Raw genomic sequence first — 23053 nt, 5'->3', positions numbered from 1 at the left:
AAGGAAAGTGTTTCTCAGTAGGGTGTTTCCAGTTAGTTTCGGCAGAGCCCCACAGAGGCGGGTTTTCCCGATTCGGCTGCAATGCACGGACCCGCCGCCAGGTGGCTCCGGCGCCCGGCCGCGAACCCGCAGCGCCCAGCGGCGCGGCTCCAGCAATCCCCGGGATAACCGGGCACAGAACTCCTGCTCTGCTGCTCAACAAACATCACTCTGCGAGCATGCAAAACGAGACGGGCGTCTTTCCTCAATTTCTCCTCACAAGCTGCCTACTCTCCCCTTATTTGGGAACAGGAACTACCTGCAGCAATGTAAATAAAGACAGTTTCATCCTCTCTATGCCCCCAAAGATCATGTCAAACAAATGCTGGAGAAAAGTTTCTAACGCACTTTGTCCCATCTGGCTGTTTTTAAAGGTTTAACATACAAAACTGGCAGGTTCAGTCTTACTGACATCCACATCCTCTGCCCCACAGTCATTTATTTCTTCTCTCTCCAGGGGGAATAGTCCAACCTTCTCTCCTTCATGAGACTGCTACTAGCTTTCAGAGTATTTGTGCCCTCTGATCTGTATTTCAAGGCATACAACATACTACGGTGCTATAAATAAGCAGTAGTTGAGCTATGGTTCATGGGTTTAGAAGCTACACAAAAATTTCCAGAAAGTAATCTTGTTTCCACCTTCACAGGTCTCATGATGAACCAAGGAAGGATTTGTTCACTGCTGCTTCTCTACTGAAAAATAGCTCCCAGGTAACATTTTAGATAAACAGACCTACATTACACCCCTGTGAGAACACGAACACGAAAAACTTTTTTCTCTACACCACCAGTGGTGTCTTCCATACTGGTTTGGCACAGAAGATCAACTCCCTTCCCTTTCTAGAGAAATCTGTCTTTTCATTTTGTAGTATGTCAAAACAGATAGAGGATGCTTCAAGTTTGGGGAATGATAAGAAGTAGGAAGATATTAACTTTTCACTGTTTAACACACAGGTGATGACAGCTGAGTAAAACCAGGAGGATGAAATGGATTAATCCATCTGCTTCCAAGAGAAAAGTAAGAAAGTTCAAATAAATTCGTATTTCCCAGAATGCTTCTAATATATCACAGCTACACAAAGTAAATGTAAACAGAGTTCAGACAATGTTCTGTGTCTTCCAGCTAAAGGAGATACTCAAAGGTACACTGAAAAGAGGTCTCATGCTTTGCTACAAATGGGAACCCACGCCCAGAAGCAGCAGTGGGCCCAGGCTGCCCTGCACTGCCCTGCAGGGAGGCAGAGCACCAGGAGAACCTGCTCAAGGCACTCACAATGCACACATCCCACTGCCCCTGGACCTCACCACTGGGACAGACTGGGGAAACAGAAAGTGGGGCTGGGTTCCCAATCTGTAAACCAGCTTCCTTAAATCAACATGTTTTTTCAGTCTTTTAAGCAAACAGTAAGATATCAGCAAAAAGGAAGCATGGACAAGAAAATAGCTAAATACCAAAAAGAAACTTTATTAACTGGCATGGAGATTTAGCATAAATTTATAAATAATAAGTTCATGTGTGAAATAAGAAAGAAAGCAGACAAAGGCAATGGGAGAGGCAGAAAGCTATTAAAATGGAGGAGAACTGACTGGCATAACCTAGAATTAAGTGACTGATCAATGAGCCTGATGTTTACACTGAAATGATTTTACATTTCAAGCTCTTAGGTAGCAATTCAAGTCTATTACACAGCTGAAGCATTCAATATACTGGATCTATAAGAGATTAAAAACAAGACATACCTTGTCTATTCCCATTCTCTTCATCCTAAAGAGGAAGAAAGAGTGCATATTAAAAATTCAATAAATGGAAAAAAATGCACAGGCATATCTAAGATACAAAGACTTGAAGTGAACTGGTAAGGTTAAGTTTGTATTTTGGTACCTCCTACTTTCTCCACAACTGTTCAACTTAAGAGAATTATGGCTTTTATGTATGTATGTAGAGTAATAGCTATTTTAAAAACAACAACTAAGCACAATCCTATGAAACATTCCCACAGAAACAGCATGAACAGGATTATGTTAAAACAAATATACCAAACCCCATTAAATACTACCACGAAGCCTCATACTGCACTGTGTGTCCTTGCAAGCATGTTTCACCCTGAAACTCTGGCAGGAAAGGTTACACTTCAATCACCTCACAACTCAAAGCTATATATGCAAGAGATATAAAATATTTTGTAAGCAATGTCTCAATACGATTCCTGAAATTTGAACAAAGTTTGTTTTGCTTTCAGTACTACTAGGGGAAAATATGTACCCCAAACACTAGTAACAACCTTGAAGAGTCTCCCTTCTGCTCACTGAGATACCTACAGTCACACAATTGGAAAGTACTGGGGGGAAATGGCATGCTTAAACTTAAAAAAAAAAAACAAAAAACAACACTTTAAAAACAAACAAACAAACCACCATTACTTATGTTACTTTCTTGTCAATATTTTGGTATGAAGATCATGGTGAAGTTTGTCTACGAAGCTCTACCATTTAAAAAGCAAAATTACCTAACTAGGAAAATATCGGCTTGCTTTCTAAACTGTGGCCTTCATAGGATAATAAATACTTTAACAAATACAATTTCTGAGACAGCATTTGAAAAATATTTCTAAATTCACCTCAGCTAATTAGAACAGCTTTGTCCTGAAGGAAAGGAGGAGAAAGGAAGTGACCACAAATAACTTTCATCTGGATATTTCCTCCTACTTTTAGACAGACTAACTCAAAATTTTCAGGTATTTTGTATTTAAAGGAAAATCACTATATTTTTCTAATTAAATAAACCCAAAGCAACTACACAGTGACTTTCAACCCATTCAAGAGAGAAAGACTTGAAGAAAGAGAGGAAATAAGACCCGAATATGAACACTGTATAATGGTGAAGAAGAGACAAGTCTGTCCTAGCAGCAATAAATTTCCTACAAGGTATACAGAAGTTCTGATGGATCTCTGAAAGATATTACAGAAAGATAACTTTAAGGAATAAAGAATAAAAAACTCCCTCAAACTCAAAATACTCAAAAAGTTGACAAAATTATAACATATACTCTACTTTTAAAAGGCCACAACAATTGTCATTGCTGCCCAAATAGTGTATCTCTAAGTTGGACAGTCCTGTCTGCTCTGTACTTTAGCAAAAATGGCACACTAGAAGCTAAGTACCATGACTGCTTACTCCTGAAGCCAGTTAGTTGATTTTGAACTACAATCAGCAGCCCAGAATTAGACATGGGCAACTTCTGCATGCTTTGAGTTGTGGCCTATCTGTCAAGTGAAAAAACATCATTAGGACTTGAAATGTTAAAACTCAGTCTGAAAAATCTGGGTTGCATGTATGGGAGGTTACTTGGCTTGATGCTATGTAACAAACATTTTTGAAGATAAAATTTAGCTAATGTAGAAATGTCATAATTAATGAAATATTGCAGAGGGTTTTGTCACTTTTGTGTCTGGTCATGCAAAGTTCAGTTCCACCTTCCCAAAGACAGGTGCAAAACGTTAGTTTTTCATGGTATCAAGCCAATGAGTTCAGGTTTTGAAAAATGTAATGAATGCCTTAGAATACAAGTGTTTGGAAACCAGCTTTCCCTCCTACAATGACTCCTTACATGTGGCCAGATGTCAGTATATGCTGCATCCATACCTGCGAAGATTCTATCACTTACTTGCTTCTCAGAAAAATGAACTTGGGAGAACAAGCATCACATGCAAAAATAGTGTGTTTCTAACAAGTCCTAATAAACACTTGATGTTAAAGGCATTATGCAACACTTGCATATGCTAGCTTAAGAAATCTTCCACACATTCCTTATTCACTTTCTTAAGGGAAAGGAGGCATGAAAAGCAAGCACAATACATAAATGGGTTATTCCTAAATGTGCAGCTATTCCCAGTTCGGTGTGTGTCCTCACAGAAGCAAATTCAAGTACTTCTGCCAAAATGAAATGTGTCAAACCACATCCTCCATTTCCAAGGTCATCTTTCACACAGGGCTATGTCTCCCAAGATACTGACCAGACAACATTTTTTTCCACAATCTATCACAGGGTTTATAAGTTAGTTAACTAAGGCAAATTACAACGAAAAAGAGACCCTTGGTTTGTACTTAAATAGTTGTTTTATGCAGGAACCATGAAAAGATAGTAGAACTTAGCAAAATACTCTGAATTTGACCTAGACCCACACTACTACATACATATGGAATGCTAAATGGATTAGATATAAAGGCATTTATATATTACATAGATATAAAATTTAAATTCAACATACTAGCATTCCATTTTAAAATACGCAGAGACACTTTCCTGAAAGAGACACTTCCCTGAATTGATCATAACCAATCATTTTCACATGGGGAAAGGGCGTCTCAAAAAAGAAAAAAAAAAAAAAAAACCCACCAAAAAACACCTGAAGTACCATGAGGAGTTTATGTATCAAAACAAGTGTGTTTTGGGACTCAGAGCAGTCAGCCAGGGCTTGGAGACAGATCTGCCTAGACCTCCTTTCTTGCAGCAAGTTCTTCAGGACAATAAACAAAAAGGCTTTCCAAATGAACAAAAGTTTTATTAAACTGACAACTAGAACGCTGAACTTCTCAAAATTTAAAAGCTCAACACCTCAAACACACCTAGGCAGAGAACAAGTTATTATACTTTTTATTAAGTAGTGCCCACTCTTCTCCACTCAGTACATCCTCTGGTGTGCAGCTCTTTGCTTCCAAGAAAATTCACCCCAGTGGCTTTCCAAGGAGCAGCATTCTCCAGCATATAGAAAGCTTATCTTCCAATTCTCATGGAATATGCAGCTGTGGTGTGATCTTTACCTCACCCTGCAGGCTAAGAATATTATGCACTATGTCCTAGAGATGCCACTGTTCCCTCTTGTAAAGAATCTGGTCATCCTCTTCCCAGAGAATTCCACCTGACCCATTAACAGTTTCTTCAAACATGCAAAACACAAGCAACAGGAGCAGAACATTGAATAGAGACATTTTCACCAGTATTTCTGAAATGGAACCTGTTAAAAATATGTTAAAAAAATCAAAAATATATATATCCACAAAGAATGTGGAAAGGCTGCTCAAAGGAAAGCACTTTTAGACAGTTTTCTTTCTCTTCAATACCTCTACTAGTTTATGTTGATTTGTAGTAAAATTTAAGAGATCGTAGGGCAAGCTTACCTTGGAGGGGAGGCAGGGAGGAATTAAAAAACACAATAAAACAAAAGGAGTTCGAATGCTTTTTACCCTAGGGTAAACAATAGAGACTTCTGCACTGATCTAGAGGGAAAGCACCAGCATCACATTGATACTTGTGATAACAAAAGGGCTGTGGCTCTGAGAAACAGGCCAAGGACTGAGTGACTCCAGCTGTTCGTCAAGGGCATCTTCAGCATCCAGCTGTAATCTCTGTCTTACATCAGCAGTGGCTGCATCCTCAGGTGTGAATGAGGGACAAGGCCACCCCAACATTAAAAACAGTCAGAAAACCAAATCCTGTTCATCGTTATTATACTCCCTTTGAGGAGTGCAAAATGAAACATCTGTGACTTCTGAGGCACTTACAATCTGGATCAATGAGGAAAGAGAGGAATGATACTTGAGCTTACAATCAATGACAGAGACTGTAATTAGCTGGTAACCTTATCTGATCAAAGATCCTATTGAACAGCTGAGAAATCAGATTTGCCTCATATTAGGATCAGGCTGATGATAGGTACATTTCATCCTTTCATACCATAACTTGGGTACATAGTTTCTACAAAAGCCACCTTATGAAGACTTATGTAAGTAGCAATATGGAAGATCTGTTGTGGGTTTTTTGTTTGTTTGTTTGTTTTGGTTTGGTTTGGTTTGTTGGGGTTTTTTGCTTCACCTCACGAACATTAAAAGGTAGAAAAGAGGTTATTCAGGTTAATTAATATAACCATTTAGGACAAGACTCCTGAACCTTACCATCTTTACATGTAAATGAATCCATGAATAAAGGTGTTACAGTATCCAATCATCTCATTATTTCCTTTTCAAAATCACACAGAAATAGGAATGAATTAACCAGATTCTAACATGTCAGAGAAGAAGCAGCAAAAAAAAAAAAAAAATTAAGAAGGTTTGAAGATCTCTCTTGCAGAAAAAGAGGGAGTTGAGATTCAAGACAAGTCTTTAGATTTACAGGTGCTGGGCTCAAACAACAAACTGCTTGGGTCTCTCAGAAACCATCAGATATGAACAAGAGAGGAAGGACTGACATTTCTTATTCATAATGCCCTTCCCTTGTGCCTGTCTCCTTTTGCATGTGAAAAACATACTGACTCCCTCAGAGACATCTAGCGATGGCTTTTTTCCAGAATATATCCAGTCACTTCTTCGTGAAGGAGGCTAATCTGCTCATGCTGTTTATTTTCACCCTCAGCACAAATTGGGGCTCTTGCTGGGAGATGCTAACAAGTGCATGTCATTTGTTCTGCTCAAAGTTAAGGCTTCCCCACCCTCCTTCCTCTGTTTCACACTGAATTCAACCGGAGACTGCTATTACCTGTGCTCAACGACAGAAATGCTGGATCTGGATCACCAGATACTGCTAACAGTTTCACTTCCATGTAACTTCAGTCACTCCTTCTCATGGAAAAAAATTGGGCACTCAAGTGAAGGCTGAATAGCTGCAGTAAACTGGAAAAATGTGCCAACTTTCTTCTGCAAAGCTTTTTCTACTTCAAAAGAAATCTTACAGCCACCAAGGGTAGGCAAAGAGAGACAACTTTACTGAAAGACACCTGCAGAGATACATGAGTCAATTAACTTCATGCTCTTTCCAGAAAGCTTAAATATTCATTCTCCAGCTTGGTAACAATTTATTCTTCTGCCTAACTGGAAAAGCAAAAGCAAAACTGAGGGGTAGCATGGCTCATGAAAGCTATTACACTTGATGCCTTTACAATGAGCAAATGTTATTTGAACTCATTAGGAAACACCCTCTCTCAATTTTCAAATTCCTCTCATTATTAAATGGACTTTTTCTCAACACCCCATATTACAGTAAGCTTCCAAAAGCTTCAGCCACAAAAGAGAACATGTACATGCTTTGAGCATGGAAGACCAATTAGCTACTTAACATTGAGATATTCTTGTTTTAAATTAAAAAAGTGAAATACTTTAAGAAAGTTGTCTTTTAATGTAGGCCTGTATCTAACTTGTATGTATTCATCTCTTGACTAATAGAGAACTGCAGATCCTCTTTTCAGCAGAAAGAATGTAACAGAGAAACACAATCTGTCTTTCTAATGTACACTGAGTTTAGGATACTCAGTTAGAAACTCAGGAAAACATTCTTCTTCATCTCTTAATGTGATAGTGTGGACAAATGGGGAGGGGAGAGGACAATAACAACAACCAGGAAACCCAAACATCACACCCTTCAAGTCTACACTTCAGAAGAGGAACAGACTAATTAATGACACTGCCTTTAGATAAAAGAACTATCTGTACAGAGAAATACTTTCCTGTTCTGCAATGACCACTGTTCTTACCCATGATACAAATATTTTTAACTGACTGATGTACTCAGTGGATTCCATCTTATTGAAACAGATCAGCAAACAGCTATTAAACAATGCCATGAGCCCACTCACCTTACAAGGGATCTTTCGTCTGTGTAAGACACATCTATAAACACATTTACTTTCAAGTTAGCTGGAATTTTCACCCTAAAAATCTACGGTACAAGGCTTTATATAAAGTGCTTCATTATTAATTCCACTTACTTTAAAAGAAAACTGAACTGCAGATTCCGGAGGGTAAACTATGAAGTGTCTTAAGGTGAAGCCAAAACCCTGAGATGTCCTCCTCAGCACGACAGTTTTAGGACCAGGCCAAGAGAAAGTTTCTTCCTCCTCCGATGGCGATAGAGCTTCGCTCTGCTCTTTTCCATCTTTATTTTTTGATGTCTAAAATAGAAAAAATATGCAGAGGAGTTTTAATTTGGATCATTGAAAAATAAAAAGAACACAATAGTAAGAATTCCTAGACATTTCTGTACACTTGAAAATAGCATTTCTCCCCCCATAACCAAAATAACTTGATGATCACTAGCATTTTCAAATGAGTACAGTAAAGCAGCACCTCTTGCACCACTGCACCTCTGGTCATACTGCACATAAAATAACATTTATATTTTAAATGAGTTAGATATTAAAAAAAAAATCATCATTCAACAATGAAAGACTTGAAGGAACCACAACAAATGTGTACAGCTTGTATGTTTTATTTGCCTTCTATTTAGAGATAAACATGTGACTTCTCTGGGACCCCATTTCTGACCCCAAATCTGGTCCCATTTCTGACCCCAAATCTGGTCCCATTTCTGACCCCAAATCTGGTCCCATTTCTGACCCCAAATCTGGTCCCATTTCTGACCCCAAATCTGGTCCCATTTCTGACCCCAAATCTGGTCCCATTTCTGACCCCAAATCTGGTCCCATTTCTGACCCCAAATCTGGTCCCATTTCTGACCCCAAATCTGGTCCCATTTCTGACCCCAAATCTGGTCCCATTTCTGGGACCCCATTTCTCACATCCACAAGTACAAAATGAAGTTTTGCTTCCCACACAATTCAGGGATGATTTTCTTGACTAGTACCTCCTCACTTAATACAAATAAAACAGAACATGCAATTGGTTAGGCTTGTCCAGTAAGACATTTTCCTACAGTCATATCTATGACTTGACCTTTGCTTTTTCCACCCTTAGCTATCTTCTCTACATATTTCGGTATGCAAACTGCAAACACAAAAGTAAAAATGTTTCCTTTCCTTTTACAGTCCAACTGCAATCCTTCCTCTCTTGCAGAAATAAGCAATCTTGGGTGGGTTTTTTTCTTATGGGTAATTTTATATACCTATGACTCAAGCAACATATTAAAATATTTACCTTCTCAGCCTTATATAAAATTTTCCATTTCAACTTTCAAAGTGAGTGCCACACCAGCACTCAAAGGCAGGAGACACAAAGAAAGCATGCAAAATCCTATGACCCTCCTCTAAAGATTCTAGTTCAACGATGCGTGAAACAAATTTAGATACCAGAGCCTATAGCCTATTCAAAGGGTATTCAAACAGAAATAATAGTCTTCTTGTCCTCCAGTAGCTCTGCTGCTGTGGCTCAGCAACTGGCTGATCCCTGTCAGAATTTACTGCTTGGTTTTCTCCCTGTCCTACTCCGAAATAATCTCATTTGCCTCAGTCTTAGAGCTAGAATCTCAAACTGAGTGCCAGTTAGCAAGGTGGGCTCAGCCAACTCAAACCAGCATCTACAAAGAAGACAGGGCATTTCCACTCTAACCACAACGAGAGCAACACATACTACTACAAGGAAAATACTGCAGCTTGGTGAGAGTTAACCCACCAGAACAACGTTTTGCATTCAGGTATGTAAAACACAACACATTTGTCCACAGACGCTACAGTCCGTCCTCAGAAACCCACATCTCGCTTATGTCCAACAGGGAGAACCAGCAAATTACTAGCAAGTGCTCCAAAGACCAGCCTCCCTACCTCCAACAACCCTGTTTTCAGCAAGAAAAAAAACATACAAATAGACAGTACAGCCAAGCCAAGCAACGGAGCAGCTTCAGGAACAAGAAAATACAGAATCCATCCTGACAGCCTGCTCTTCCAGACAGCCTGGAAGAATTAACAGCAGATTTTGGAAAGAACAGTTATAATTATCAAGGACTCTATCTCAGCCTAGTCTACCCTCATCTATCATCTTCATTCATGTTTTAAAGTGTTAGTGTGAAACCAAGAAGACTCTGCAATTAGATGACTAATGAACAAAAAATTAGTGAGCACTGCAGAACTGCCAAGATGAGAGGCTTGAGTTTAAAGTTCAAACAATGCAGAGATTAGGGCAAAATTTACATAATCCTTTAGCCTAAGGATGGAGTTTGTTATTGAGGTGTTCTTAACCACTCTGTTCAGCTTCTGAAAACAAGAGCATTTTATCAGTTCTGCACAAATAAATGTCGCTTTTCAGGCTTTCAGTCTCAGGACACAAGCAGAAACTGGAGCCAGTAAGAACATTTGGATCCTAGTAAACTGGCAAAAGAAATAGCTCCTAGTAAAAAAAATATCACTGGCCTCTAAAAAATGACAGTGATTTCCTCCATCAAGTGACTCACAGCAACCCATCTATTTAATATTCCCTTGCTATCTTTTGTTTCTCCTCTCAGATTTTTATACACAATGTGCAAAGTTTCAAATGATCCAACCACCACAGGTACTGAAAAATGTTCATAAGCAAATACCCATAGTTAGAAATAGGTAAACAGAAAGCTTAAATGTAGCACTGAAAAAAAAAATCTTAGTCTTCAATATACTTCCATCTTTTTTCTAACAAAAACCTCCTTATTTAGCCAAAAGGTAGTTTAATATGTGCAACAACTGATGACTGTAATCTACATACACAAGTACTGTAACCTCAGTTCGAAATACAGCAATACAGAAAACTTCACTGGCTTTTAGAAACAGGAGTTTCAGCATTTCAATGCAGCAAGAGAACCTCTAATTTCCTTGTAATTTCATGTAAACTTTTAGCATTCACAAGTTACTGAACTAAAAGTTACTCATAAACCCCCAGTCAAATAATTATTTCTTGACAGAGCACACCAGAAGGGAAAGGTGAACCTCATGCCAACCTTGGACCCCTGCAAGGTCTGCCAACAGGGTAACAGAAAAAGCCAGTATCAGTAATAGATGTGAGACATGTTCAGTAACAGCAATGTTCAGCCACCACTATGAACAAGCAAGAATCTGATTTATAAAGAGAGTCAACATCTGTTGAGTAACCCTGTAACACTTCCAACCACAGCACACACACCATAATATCCCTTGCCAGAAAAAGCCTTAAAAAGGAACAACAAAAGTTCTCAAAAACATAAACAAAACAAAGATGCAAGACAGCAAGCAAGAAACAGATGACGTTTAGCACAGGCAAGCACACACTACAGAAGGCAAAGTCCATACACAGTCTTCGCTGTAAGTCAAATACCAAGTTAAAAATATGTAAGTATCTCATAACCATAAGGGGATCTGTCTTTTGGGTAGAGCAATTTGCATTACAAGAGATAAAAAAATGAATGCTTCACTTTCATGTAAGACCTAACAAACCAAAGATTATTTTGCCATAGCCTTTACTGAAGATTTGTATGTTTATTTCTCTATAGACTCACTCCTCAGAATCGAAGTCAGAATGCATACAATCAAGTTCAGGACTGAAGAATCCCAGGCTACTAAAAATGATTCAATCATCATTTCCCTGGGGAATTTTTCATACAAGGTTTCTGCACAAAGTATCTCAAAGCATCATTTCCTGTTCTATGCAACTGCAAGGACACATAACAGATGCTTAAGTGCACAGTAAAATGCATACCTTGTTTTTAATATTGTATTTAACCCTTCTTTCTGAACAATGAAAACACCCATGAAGAACTGGATGGCCCTATAAAAAAACTACAGGAATCACTGGCTGCTTAAATGCAGTAACAGAATTATGAAAAATCAATAAATAGCATTAATGTTTGTAAATAATATTATTTCCAATTAAAAGTAAGTCTCAAAAAATAGTTTCCCATTATATCAGTCTAAAATAACAACTAAAAAAGCTAGCATATCTAGCCTGCATAATCGCCAAAGCTCCCGTAATTTTTAACCTTCTGATCAATTTACAGACTTGTACTGTACAAGCTAAAAATCTTTACATGACAGTTTTAGGCAATTGAAGCTATAAATAAAGAACAGTTGTCTTGACTATCTAAACAGATAAACAGGTATGGTCTAAGTTCTGAACACTGTCTTCACAGGTAAAAAATTTGTGAACTCAAAAAATAATTGATACATTGCACTATCTAGTCTGGAAAAATCATCCAAGCCCTTTTAAAGTTGGTATGAGCAATCAATTTGTATCTTTATTTTGTGTTCAGTATCCAAATTCAAAATTATTTCTAAAGAAATGGGGCATGGGGATGGCATCCAGATTTGCTATGTTTTTAAACTGTTTTGGTTTAGGTGTTTTTTCGATACAGAATGCTTCACAAAGAAATTATTGTAAATGTAAGGGTTTCCTTCCCAGACTACATTTTTCAGAGCCTACATCTGTATTTAAAAACCAAACGAAAACAAACAAAAACCCCCTAATTTCAAAACCAACCAACCTCCCCCCCACCAGGACCATCCAGGGGACTGATCTATCAGCAGCTCAGTCACAACACAGAGACTGCCTGAGCTAAGCAGCACCTGCTTCAGCTGCACTTAGCAAATGTTCAACTTTTAGCTCATCTACCAAGAAAAGTGATACCTGATACAGCAGTTCAGCAAGACAGATATATGCTGAACAGAAAATGAGCTGATGTTACCTGATTTTACTGATTCGACAGCCATTGTATGATTTTTAAGGCTTTTCAGTAGCTACTGACATAAGCCAGAGCAAAAACCCATAGTTATTAATCCCTAAAATCTTCCTAAGACACTGACAGGATATTCCAAATGCTCTGATAATAGCTGGACTCACTTGAAAACAGGGATATTTCTCATATAGGGTCATCTACTTTCCCCAGTTTTTGTAGCCAGTGGCTATCACTTAGCTAACTGCCCGAAAAATATCTGCTATTGCAGAGAGAAAGGCTTTTCTAGAACAGTCCGGCCTTATTTTAGTGTGGCAACAAAATAGGCTCTTTAAAAAGCTAAAAAAGAAGAAATAAAAAGGTCTTTTCTGGCTAAGACTACAGAATGTGTAGGAAAAACCTGTCTATAAGGCAGTCGTATAAAAGGTTGTATAATGTTTTCTGAGATACATTATCTCCACCTCATTTGCAGCATAGGAAAGCATATCCAGCACACAAAGACCAACAATATTTTATCTTAGAGCATCTGAGAAGCGGGATCACTCACACAAGGTGTAAATTGAGTCTTTTTCTTTCAGTTCTCAAGCTAATAAACGAAAATTTCAAGGGAAATGAATTTCACATTTATAAAACTAAATGCCATCATCATGTACTGAAACAGTCTAAAGACTTAGGGAGGTAATTTCTAATGTGTCTTTAAATCAAACTGGAATGCACAAACAACATCTTATACAGAAGTCATTCCCAGTTGAAGAAGAGTAATTACTGGCACAAAGGTGACATTTTAAGTAAATCCATCTTCCACGTATTCAGAACACAGCCTTCTTCCCAAAATGAATAAATTAGTTCCATCACTTTTAGCCTCAGGAAATATAATTATTTCTTACTGAAAAAAGTCATTGCAAAGAGACCAGCAAGGAAACTGGAATACAGAAAACCCCAAATCCAAGTCATTTTAGGCCTCTGTGTCCAGTACCCACATGCCCAAATTTCTGACTTTTACGTTTACCAAAATTTGTAATCTTGCCCTGAAGAGGTCAGATGTTGACAGAGACAGAAATTCAGGGAGAAAATACAACCTGTCAGTTAACTGACAGTGTACTTCCCTCAAAGAAGTGTTTTATTATCTTATGTCCTTGAAAGATGGCTACAGAGTGTAATCAACAATACTCTCCCAACCCACATGGATGGTCAGAAAGCAGTCTGCCAAATTGGTGAGATATGAGGAAATCCATAAAAATCCTCAGTGTAAGATTGTGGATGGTAACTGACACCACAAAAAAAGGCATCTAGAATTAGCAGAAAGCAAGAGAGGCAAAAAAAAAAAAAAATCCCCACAAAACAAAAAGAAAAACCAACCTACCAAAAAAAAAAAAAAAAAAAACCACAGAAAAAAAAAAACCTCTGAGAAAAACACCAACTGAATATTTAACAGCTGTACATGCTAGACTTGTTAAAAAACTCTCAGCTGAATTCCAAAGACGCATGCAGCAGTGCATGCATAATACCAAAGCTGTCCCGTCTTTACTAACATCAAAATTAGTGTGCACAGTTAATCAACAAATATCCCAAATGTTTCAGTATTTTTAGCGTCAAACTGGAACATCAATTTTTGCATGCTACTCCAGTGTCACCTGCCACACTAAACAAGCAACAAGGTTAAAAAAAAATTAATAATGTTTAATTTATGTATAGATTTAAGCTGATGGCAGATAAATGATAAACAATAATTAACTGTTCCTACCTACATGCTCTACCTACTTCAATCCAAAAGTACATCCTTTTTCTTGTCTACCTTTTAAAAATACAAACTTTATTTGGGCATGGCTGAATGTAATCAATGCCTGTCAAAGTGAACTTTGCCAAGCAGAAATAAATCACTAAGTTAAAAGTTTCCCTCTATCCAATAATGAGTTGAATTCTCAGTATACAATCAAAATGCAATGCAGATTCACCACACAATATACTCAACCTAACAGTACCAACCATATATTTATCTGATTGCTGACATTTACTATGTGCTGATGCACAGTAGTGAAATTACTTCACTCCACTGAGAAAGGTTTTATCTACAGAGTGACACTCAGAGTGTTCCCCAAACAGAAAAATCAGTCAGTTTGAGACAGTGATGTACTGAAGCACGGAAGAGTTTCCAACCCCAGAACATATCTAAGGATTCCTCTTTGCAGAATGGGCCACAGGGAAATGGATCCCACTCAAAAATCTCTGACTGGTAGCAAGACCCTCAGAGCACAAGACAGAAGGTGTCTGTCTCCATTCTGGCCACTTCAGTGCTATGTATTTAAGAATGCTGCAGGAAGGATTGGTTCCTCAGTGCTTGTAACTGCTGAGCCTGTTTTCAGTAGTTACCAAGAAGAGGCTGCCTTGTCATGAAGCACCTGAAACTGGAAATGCAGATGTAAACAAACCCTCAAAGCTTTAAAGATCAAACAACTACAGAACCACACTCACCACAAGACAAGATACGTAGATAAACACAGCCTGAGTCCACACACATAAAACCATCAGTAGACAGCATTAACAGAGACAGATAAAGCTGGTCTAGTCAGGGCCCTCACTGTGGGGTCACTGCTGTCTGGTTTTGGAACTGGGGGAACAGCTCTTCCTCCATGCTACAGTCCTTTGTGAAGTGGAGGTGTGGAGGGGGAAGAAAAAATAAAAGTTTCCACTGGAAGACTTCAACTCCCAAACTCAGAGAAAGCATCAGCACTCAGAATCACCAGGGTCCCCTTCATCTCTTATCAGGCAAGTGTAATGCATGCATGAAGCACAGGATATTTGCTGAGACCTTCCCACACTAACACTTCTCTTGTATTGCAGCTGAGTGGGATGTACTAACTGGAAGAGGCAAACAAACTGAAGAATTCAACTACCACTAGAACAAGATGCAAGTGGAGACTTTTACTACAATTAATAGTTCAATACCAAACAACAGGAAAACAGAAATAGATTATTAGTGATCACACTAAGACTAAGACAAGGATAGGCAATGCCATTCCTCCCGTTTGCTGCTCACCTAGGTTAGAGAGATGGGACTCAAGCAGCAACACCAGCAACAGCAAGGTAGTCTCCATGAGCAGCTCTCCCTCTCTTAACCCCCTCATGGGTCTTGCAGAGACCCACAATGAGACAATTCAGAGCAAAGGAAGGCAATAAAGATGTAAGCTTGATGGAGTGACCATAGGTCTAGGTGTGTCCCTCACGGGAGCTCACCTCTTACCACATCATTATGGCACTAAGCCTGGATCCTTTTTGGTGGACTAACCAAACTGAATTCAGGCATGTGTTAGGACATAAACCTGGAAGCAAACCTGCCTGTCTTTTAGGACTGTGAATTTCACCCAGATAGAACAGAAGCTGTTCAATAACAAAAGCAGTGGCTGTGTGCCTGCAGCAGAGGTTAGTGAGGACACCAAACTTTGAAGTGCATCTCATTTTACTGAATACTCTAATTCAATAAAATCCATAAATCATATCCTCAAAGCATGACCAGGTAAAGATAAAGGCAACTAAGGTGGCAATACATAACTACTCCCAGTGTATGAAGTAAGTGGGAAATCTGCGACCTTTCAAAACCAAAGCATCTTGTGCCAGCATGGCAGATGGCTGGGAGGCACAGGGAAGGAAACAAAATTCTGTCAAGCACCATGCAGGCTACAGAGCTGGCTTGGGCTTGGAAGCAGGACAGAGGGATACACGTTTCTGTGTACTTTCTGTCCACTTCTGTGCTACTAGCATTGTAGTAAGCACAGTCACTCAAAAGAGAAACAGTATTTTCAAGATAAAGGATTTCAGTTCTCATAAAGGTCAAGGCATACACAGAAAACAAACAGTAAAGCCCTCCATGTGTGCATGTTATTACACAGCTCAAACTTGCCTTACTGCACTCTACTGTTAATGAAAGGCAGCTCTGTAAAGCAGTTGGTGCCCATGTCAGTCTCACCACTACTCCACAAGACCTAAAAAGCAAAGCTGAAGGCTACCTACAGCAAGGATTATCTTAAAGTGTCCCCTCCACATGTCTGGTCAACTGAAAATTTTTTCAGTTTACTCGGCTCTGGATTAAAAACAGTAACACCCTAAGCGGTTCTGCAAACTGAGCCTAGCTAGACATACTTGCTTGAAGGAAAGCAGCTTTCAGCTTCCCAGGCCAGGTGAGATTGAGAAAGAGTTTTCTACTTCGAAGGAAGGAATTCCAACTTAGTCTGCCTAGACTTAAAGTAACTTTTTTCTTTTTCTACACATCACAAGCTCTGGTTTTTCTCACACTATAGTTCTGACAGCTGGGCCTTTTGAACAATGCTCTTAACTTCACCAAAACCAAGATCACGTCTGGTATGACTAGTGCTCCACCACTTTTTAAGCTTCTCCACCACTTCTTAAAAAGGATTTCTCCACACTTAGCCCCTAAACCCTAAATTATCCACAAAAAAAACAAACAAGCTTCTCAGATCTCCCTTTAAACTCTAGATACTACCAAGTTTAGCACATTTCAATTCATTAATCTACCATATGTCTATTTTAGTTTTATACACATATATACCCAAAAAAAGTATACTGTGTTGTGTGTGTATATATATATATATTTGTAGTAGCCTGTACACATCCAAAAAGTGTACTAATTGACTGGGATTCTTGGCAAAGCTAATTAAGTGCACTTCAGTTCAGATAATAATTTATATTGCCATAAAGTAACAGTCCATTTCAGGCAACAGCACTAAGACAGAGTAAAAAGTATATAATGAGAAACTTCACAAGACAGAGATGCAAACTACTTTCACTATGTGTTTTGTATGTATCTTTAATTTTGTTATTCATAACAAACATGGAGCTCGTAATATTAAATTTAGTCAGAAAAACATTAACAACAAAGAGAAATTGAGAGCTTCCTTGTTTTCTTATAGACCCATTAGCAAAAGCCTCCCCTCTTAACAGCTACATCCTTAAACTGGAAAGAAAGGAAACATCTGCAGGGCTGGTAGCTAGCACAACAGCAAAATATCATGTGATCTTAATTTAGCTAAATTGAAAATCTTCCTTCTCTGCTTGTTCTGTCATTGCTGGTTAAGAATAGGAAGTTCTCTGTCCTCACCTTACAGTGTAATCTGGAAATATTAGAGACAGGAGACAAAGAAAGCCTGCTTCTGCTCCTCAGCATTGAAGAAGTGTTTGAGCTTACTCTATGCAAGATAAAAGAATCTTCTCAGCAGTCTGACAGAAGTGGTGAGAGCACCTTGCACAGTAACCAGCTGTGAAGAGCTGCCTTATACTGCTTCTTTCAACCTATAGAATTTTTTCAGATCCAAGACTATGAGCTGCTCCATGACCCACTCTGCTCCCTACAAACAGGGAGAGGACAATAAAAAATGCCACCTCTGTCCGCAGCTAAGTACACTACTGCAAAAATAGGAATGGAGTTTCAGTGAAGTTTGTACTCTTTTTGCTTTCTAGAATAACCCAGGCTTTACCAAACACACAAGATACCAGATAGTTTCCACTACACTTCCTCCATAGTATAACTACAAACATATCTGCACGTGAAATAGTTTTGCAGAAGCCTTCAAGATAACCAAAACCATTGCACAATGTAAAATTACCAAAATCACCTGCACAGACCCCATTTCAATAACCTGATGCTCCACACTTTAAACCATTACCAGCCCTGAAACTACTTACAGATGTCCTTCCCTTCAGTGTTTTTCTCCACTGTAGCCAGAGACTACAGTATGTCTTGGATCAAAAAATTATTAACTCTACAGTTAAAGTTGACCAAACCACCAAAGAGAACAACCAATTTTCCACAGCTTCTCTGTCCCTGTGGCAACCTCTGTGTTGACTAGGCTACTCCAGGATGCAGCTACAATACTGACTAAGGGCTTTACTGCTTTGGGGCTGAGCAGTGGGACAGTGCATCCTTATACCTGCTCTCTATTGAATGCATGCATAAGGCTGACCTTCTCTTACTGAAACTACTGAACTTTTCAACATGAACAGAATATGCTCATTCGTGTTCTAAAAACAAGAAAACGAGGTCATCTAGAGACTAGACACATCCCTTCATCTGCATAAGCACATCGTTGTACCTGCTGGTAATTCAAGCTGTTAAGGCTTAAGCTCATTCAATACTGCACTACGGCAGCTCTCCTTGGGATTTTATTTCATGTATATCAGAAAAGTCTCTTGACCTGCCCAAAGCCAAACAAAAGGCTTTGGAAGACATCAGGGATTTGATCCTTCAATGTCAAACCTAAATAGTAACCTTAAAAACATTGTTATTGCATGTCAATTATTATTCCAGATTTTGACTCCATCTGCAGAAGAATTGCCTAGCCATATGGGGGCAGTTTTAAGAACAACTGTGTGGACCAAGGCTAAAAAACATCACAGGAATTTTAACACAGAGAACATGGCTCAAAACACTACAAAAGAGACCAATGTGTCAAGATTCTTTACCTCCCCACATACACAGCTTCCCTCCTCAAAAATAACCTCTAAATAAATCTACATACAGCTTGTGATACTCAGTGTTAAAGCTGTCTAATTCAATGACTTATTAATAAATTCTTGCAAACTCAACACTTAAAAACAATCCTGGCTCTGTGTTTTAAGACATTTAACTTCAACATTCTTTATAATGTGCAAATCAACACACTCTTATGTTTCAAAGCCCTGAACTTGGAAGTGAAAAGACTTGTCCATTGTAAAGCAAAATAAAATAAAATTAGTATACACAGATGCAAAGCCACATATCCAAACACCCAAATTAAATTATGGCCAATCTCTAAATTTGTAATCAATTGTGCATATATAACAGAGGAAAAAAAAAAGCAGCCTTTTCAGTGAATAACTTATTTTACAAAGATACAATGCACAGGAAAACACTTTAAAAAGGAGTGTGAAGTCATTAACCTGAAAAAAATATACTAAATCTTTATGCCTAGAGATGTCACTAAGAGGATAAATAGGAGAAAGTTGTCCACTGGATTTTCAGTTTAACTGCAAATCCAAGAACTTCTGAACATTGACTTATGACATGATCATATGTGACCTGTATATATTTTCACACAGTTTGCACTGTGTATGTCAGTAAGAGTGGTTGATATACATAACTAAACCTGCATTTGTTTCTATGTCTGGAGGTTGGAGTGAGGAGAGAGAAGAAATCTATTTTAACACAAATCTATTTGCTTATTTAAGACCTACTTGTCTTTGCATGCCTATTATTGTGGCTTGAATTGCTTACTGTTGCCAAGTTATTTCCCTGTACTTCTGGACTTTACAAAATGTTTCTCCAGCAATGTGAATTTCCTCAATGAATTAAGTCACCAGCTGTTTTATGAAATGATTTTACACTTTTTACTTAAACTGAAAACAGCAAACCCTGCACTGCTACCAGACAGATTTTCTATCATATTGCCTCCCTCTCTCTCCGAGGCAGCAGATGAACAGAAGTAAGAGCACAGTAAGATAATAAATATCACATTTCAAAACCATTATCAGCTGCAAACATCTCAGAGGAAATGCAGATACCTTTGTTATTTCATCCTCCAAGTGACACATTTGGAAGATGGAAAAGCATTTTTAATGTTAACTGAGTTTCTCTGGAGGAAGGGAAATAGCTGCAGTGCAGCAGCTGCGGCAGTACTGCTGCCTTCTGAGGCTTGAACGAAGGTGAGAAAAGCAAGAGCTGGGCTTGCACCACAACACTGCATTCTCACACACTGCCTGCAGTAATGAACTCCAGCTAAAAGAGCAGAAATCAGACACCTTGGCTGCTAGGTCACCATATAACAACAAACTTGATGTACATCAAAATAGACTTTGATGAGAAGGTTTTTCCAAGACCAACAACTGCAATGATGAGGCCCACCCTGTGCAGTGAAATTTGACCAACTGGAAGTTTACAGAACTTGCAAAATACTTACCCCCGATGGAAAAAAACCCAAGATTTAAGTATTTACATGGCTGAAAGAACATAATCATCACTTTTAAAGGCTAGGGCACAGCAATAAGATAAAAAATCCTGAGTTCATCAAAGAACCAATGAGAACAGGACATGAGAAGATCTGATCTGCTCTCCTCAAACTAACAGATGTCTGCTCAGAGCACAGTGCTGACCTATGCTCTGTGCTGGTAAGAAGACAACTTACACTCAATCTGAAGTGAATCTGATATGTGTTTCCTAACACATGAAAGAAAGACATTTGTGATAAAAGGAGGGAAAAAAACCAAAAATCATTGTATTACCTACTTTATATTGCCTACCAGTACTTCTTCCAACCATCTGAAGCAGTGGTATTCATTGATTTGCTCTACTGCATGTCATCGTGGCCACAAGGTCAGCTGACATACCAGGCATCTCCAGAGTCTGCTCAGGTGCTGGAGGCTCACAAAGGACATCCTTACAAGGACACAGGGATTAGTTTCTATTATATCTTACCAAGGATGAGCCTAGTTCATGTTAGCTCTTCCATACATTCACTGGAGAACTCCTCCTGGACCCCTGCTAGCATGCTAAGTTATGATTCCAAGACTACAACTCCATAAACACCAAACTACCATATGGGAAAAAAATTGCCTTAACTTTTTAAGGCCTCTCACCCTATCTTTTTTTTCTTCTTTAAAAAAAAACCATTAACAATTCCTTATTTACTAAGATCAAACTATATTAAAAATAGGATTAATCATCTGTGATACTGTCAAGACAGTCTGGATAAAGTACAAATATAAATTTGCACATAAAGCTGTATTTACCAAGGTCCCTCATTGGATACAAACTTTTTACCTACTACTCTGCTTCACTAATTCTACATTTCCAGTCATGCTGAAGTTCTGAATTGCCAGTAAGACTATCACAGTTGAATTCACCCCTCATGTCCCACAAGACAGCTGTCACAGACAACATATGCAAGAAGCAAGACACTTTGGTACTTTGCAATAACTCATTTTAAGAAATATTTTTAACACAGGTAGTGCAGTTCTCCCATGAACAAAAGGTAAAGGATGAAAAACTGCAAGCAATCACGTTTGTTGTCACTGAAGACCTCTTAGTAATTAATTATGCATCACCATGTGATAGCCATCAATCTCATCCAATGTTTGGACTAAAAACTGTAATTCACTGATGCCAACAGAACTTCACTGATTTACATCACAGAGTGATTTTAAGGATTTTTCTTTTAATATGAAACACTGCATATCCTTTGAAAACATTCTAATACACATAACAGCTTCCTGTATCATAGTGCAAAGGCCAACTGTGCCCAGCCATAGTAACTTAGATGTCACACTGTGAAAATACTTTTTCTAAAATTTAAACCACCATGATAGACAGAAGAAAATATCCCTGCAATTTCATACTTGCTCACTTCCTGTTTTAAAAACTAAGCTTTGGGAAATATGCTGAAGAGCCAAGGGAGTGGGTGGTGAACAATAAAAACAAAAGAAATTCTTAGAACAACTACAACCTCATTTGAGATATTATTAGTGACACAAACTTCAAAGGTCACCCATCTGCTTTCTCACCAGCAGCCTCCTTGGGCACTGTGAGGTGGGAAAGGTAGAGAACAGCACTGCTATGTGGAGCACAGGGTACCTCTCCCCAGGCCTGGCAGCTTACACTTCTGCTGTGGCATTTCAGTGAAGCAAAAACACAGCAGCTGCACTGTAATATCCCATAAACGAACTTCCAGCTTCATTTCAAAGAAAAGTATCAGCAGCAGTTCATTAAATTGTATAGTCTACAGAGACTGGACTTCAATTAAAGTAAACAAAACAACCCCAAACACACATAACAACTGCATAGTCTATATAAAACCTAGCAAGATCAAACAGTTCTGCAACATTACTACCTCAAGCATGCAATTAATTCAGGGTATACTGATCTAAAGCTTGTTTCTTCTTTCCATATTGGTAAGAAACAGTTTTAAGATTATGTGAACCTTGTTCTGCAGTGGGCTGAGTGGTTTTTGTTTGGGGTTTTTCATGTGTTTGTTTTTGGGGTTGTTTTTTTGTTTGTTTTTGGAGGGGGGGGGTTGTTTGGATTTGGTTGGAAGGTTGTGGAGTTTATCGGGAGGGAAAGTGTTTGGGGCTTGGTTTAGAGGTGGGGGGGTAGTGTTTTGGTATTTTAAAAACTTTCCACTTCAATATGCTCAAAAAGCAATTCTCTTTTCCCTTCCCTCTAGTTATATCAAATGTACTTTAGAATTCTGCAGGACTGCCCACATCCTAAGCCTTTTCTTATTTCTTCTTGATTCCTGTGAAGCATGGGAAGCAATTATCATATTGCATTTGACTGGACAGGTGAATTCTTACACATATCTAAACAAACTAGATCAAACTAGATCATTTGGGCATCTGTAAAAACTAAAAGTTTAAGAGAATGCATCATGTTTCCTCTGTTCAAGTTCAACAGAAGATACTTTATACCTGTCACATTAACTAGATTACTTGAAAAACCCAGGCATCATAAATCAGGTTTTGCATCATTAACAAAATAACTAAAACAATACCCACAAACAAACACCAAAACCAAACCACACCACCATCACCTAACAGTGTCTTCTCCTGCTTAAGAGGCTTCAGTACAGATGTGACATACA

The 23053-nt window shown here is 38.5% G+C and overlaps 1 protein-coding gene across 4 annotated transcripts in view; it reads right to left on the bottom strand.

Annotated features, from left to right (window-relative positions):
- The window catches only part of ARHGAP21 (Rho GTPase activating protein 21), a 109588-nt gene that overhangs the window by 57379 nt on the left and 29156 nt on the right, over positions 1-23053 (bottom strand). For all 4 annotated transcript variants that reach the window (XM_066316129.1, XM_066316120.1, XM_066316137.1 and 1 more), the window contains 2 exons: positions 7798-7980; positions 1780-1804 (listed from right to left, as the gene is read on the bottom strand). In XM_066316129.1, the coding sequence (XP_066172226.1) occupies positions 1780-1804; positions 7798-7980 (208 nt within the window). The remainder of the gene's footprint in view (positions 1-1779; positions 1805-7797; positions 7981-23053) is intronic.

Source organism: Sylvia atricapilla, chromosome 1 (genome assembly GCF_009819655.1).
Source record: "Sylvia atricapilla isolate bSylAtr1 chromosome 1, bSylAtr1.pri, whole genome shotgun sequence".
Classification (NCBI taxonomy): Eukaryota; Metazoa; Chordata; class Aves; order Passeriformes; family Sylviidae; genus Sylvia; species Sylvia atricapilla.
This window is presented reverse-complemented; position numbering and strand designations above follow the sequence as displayed.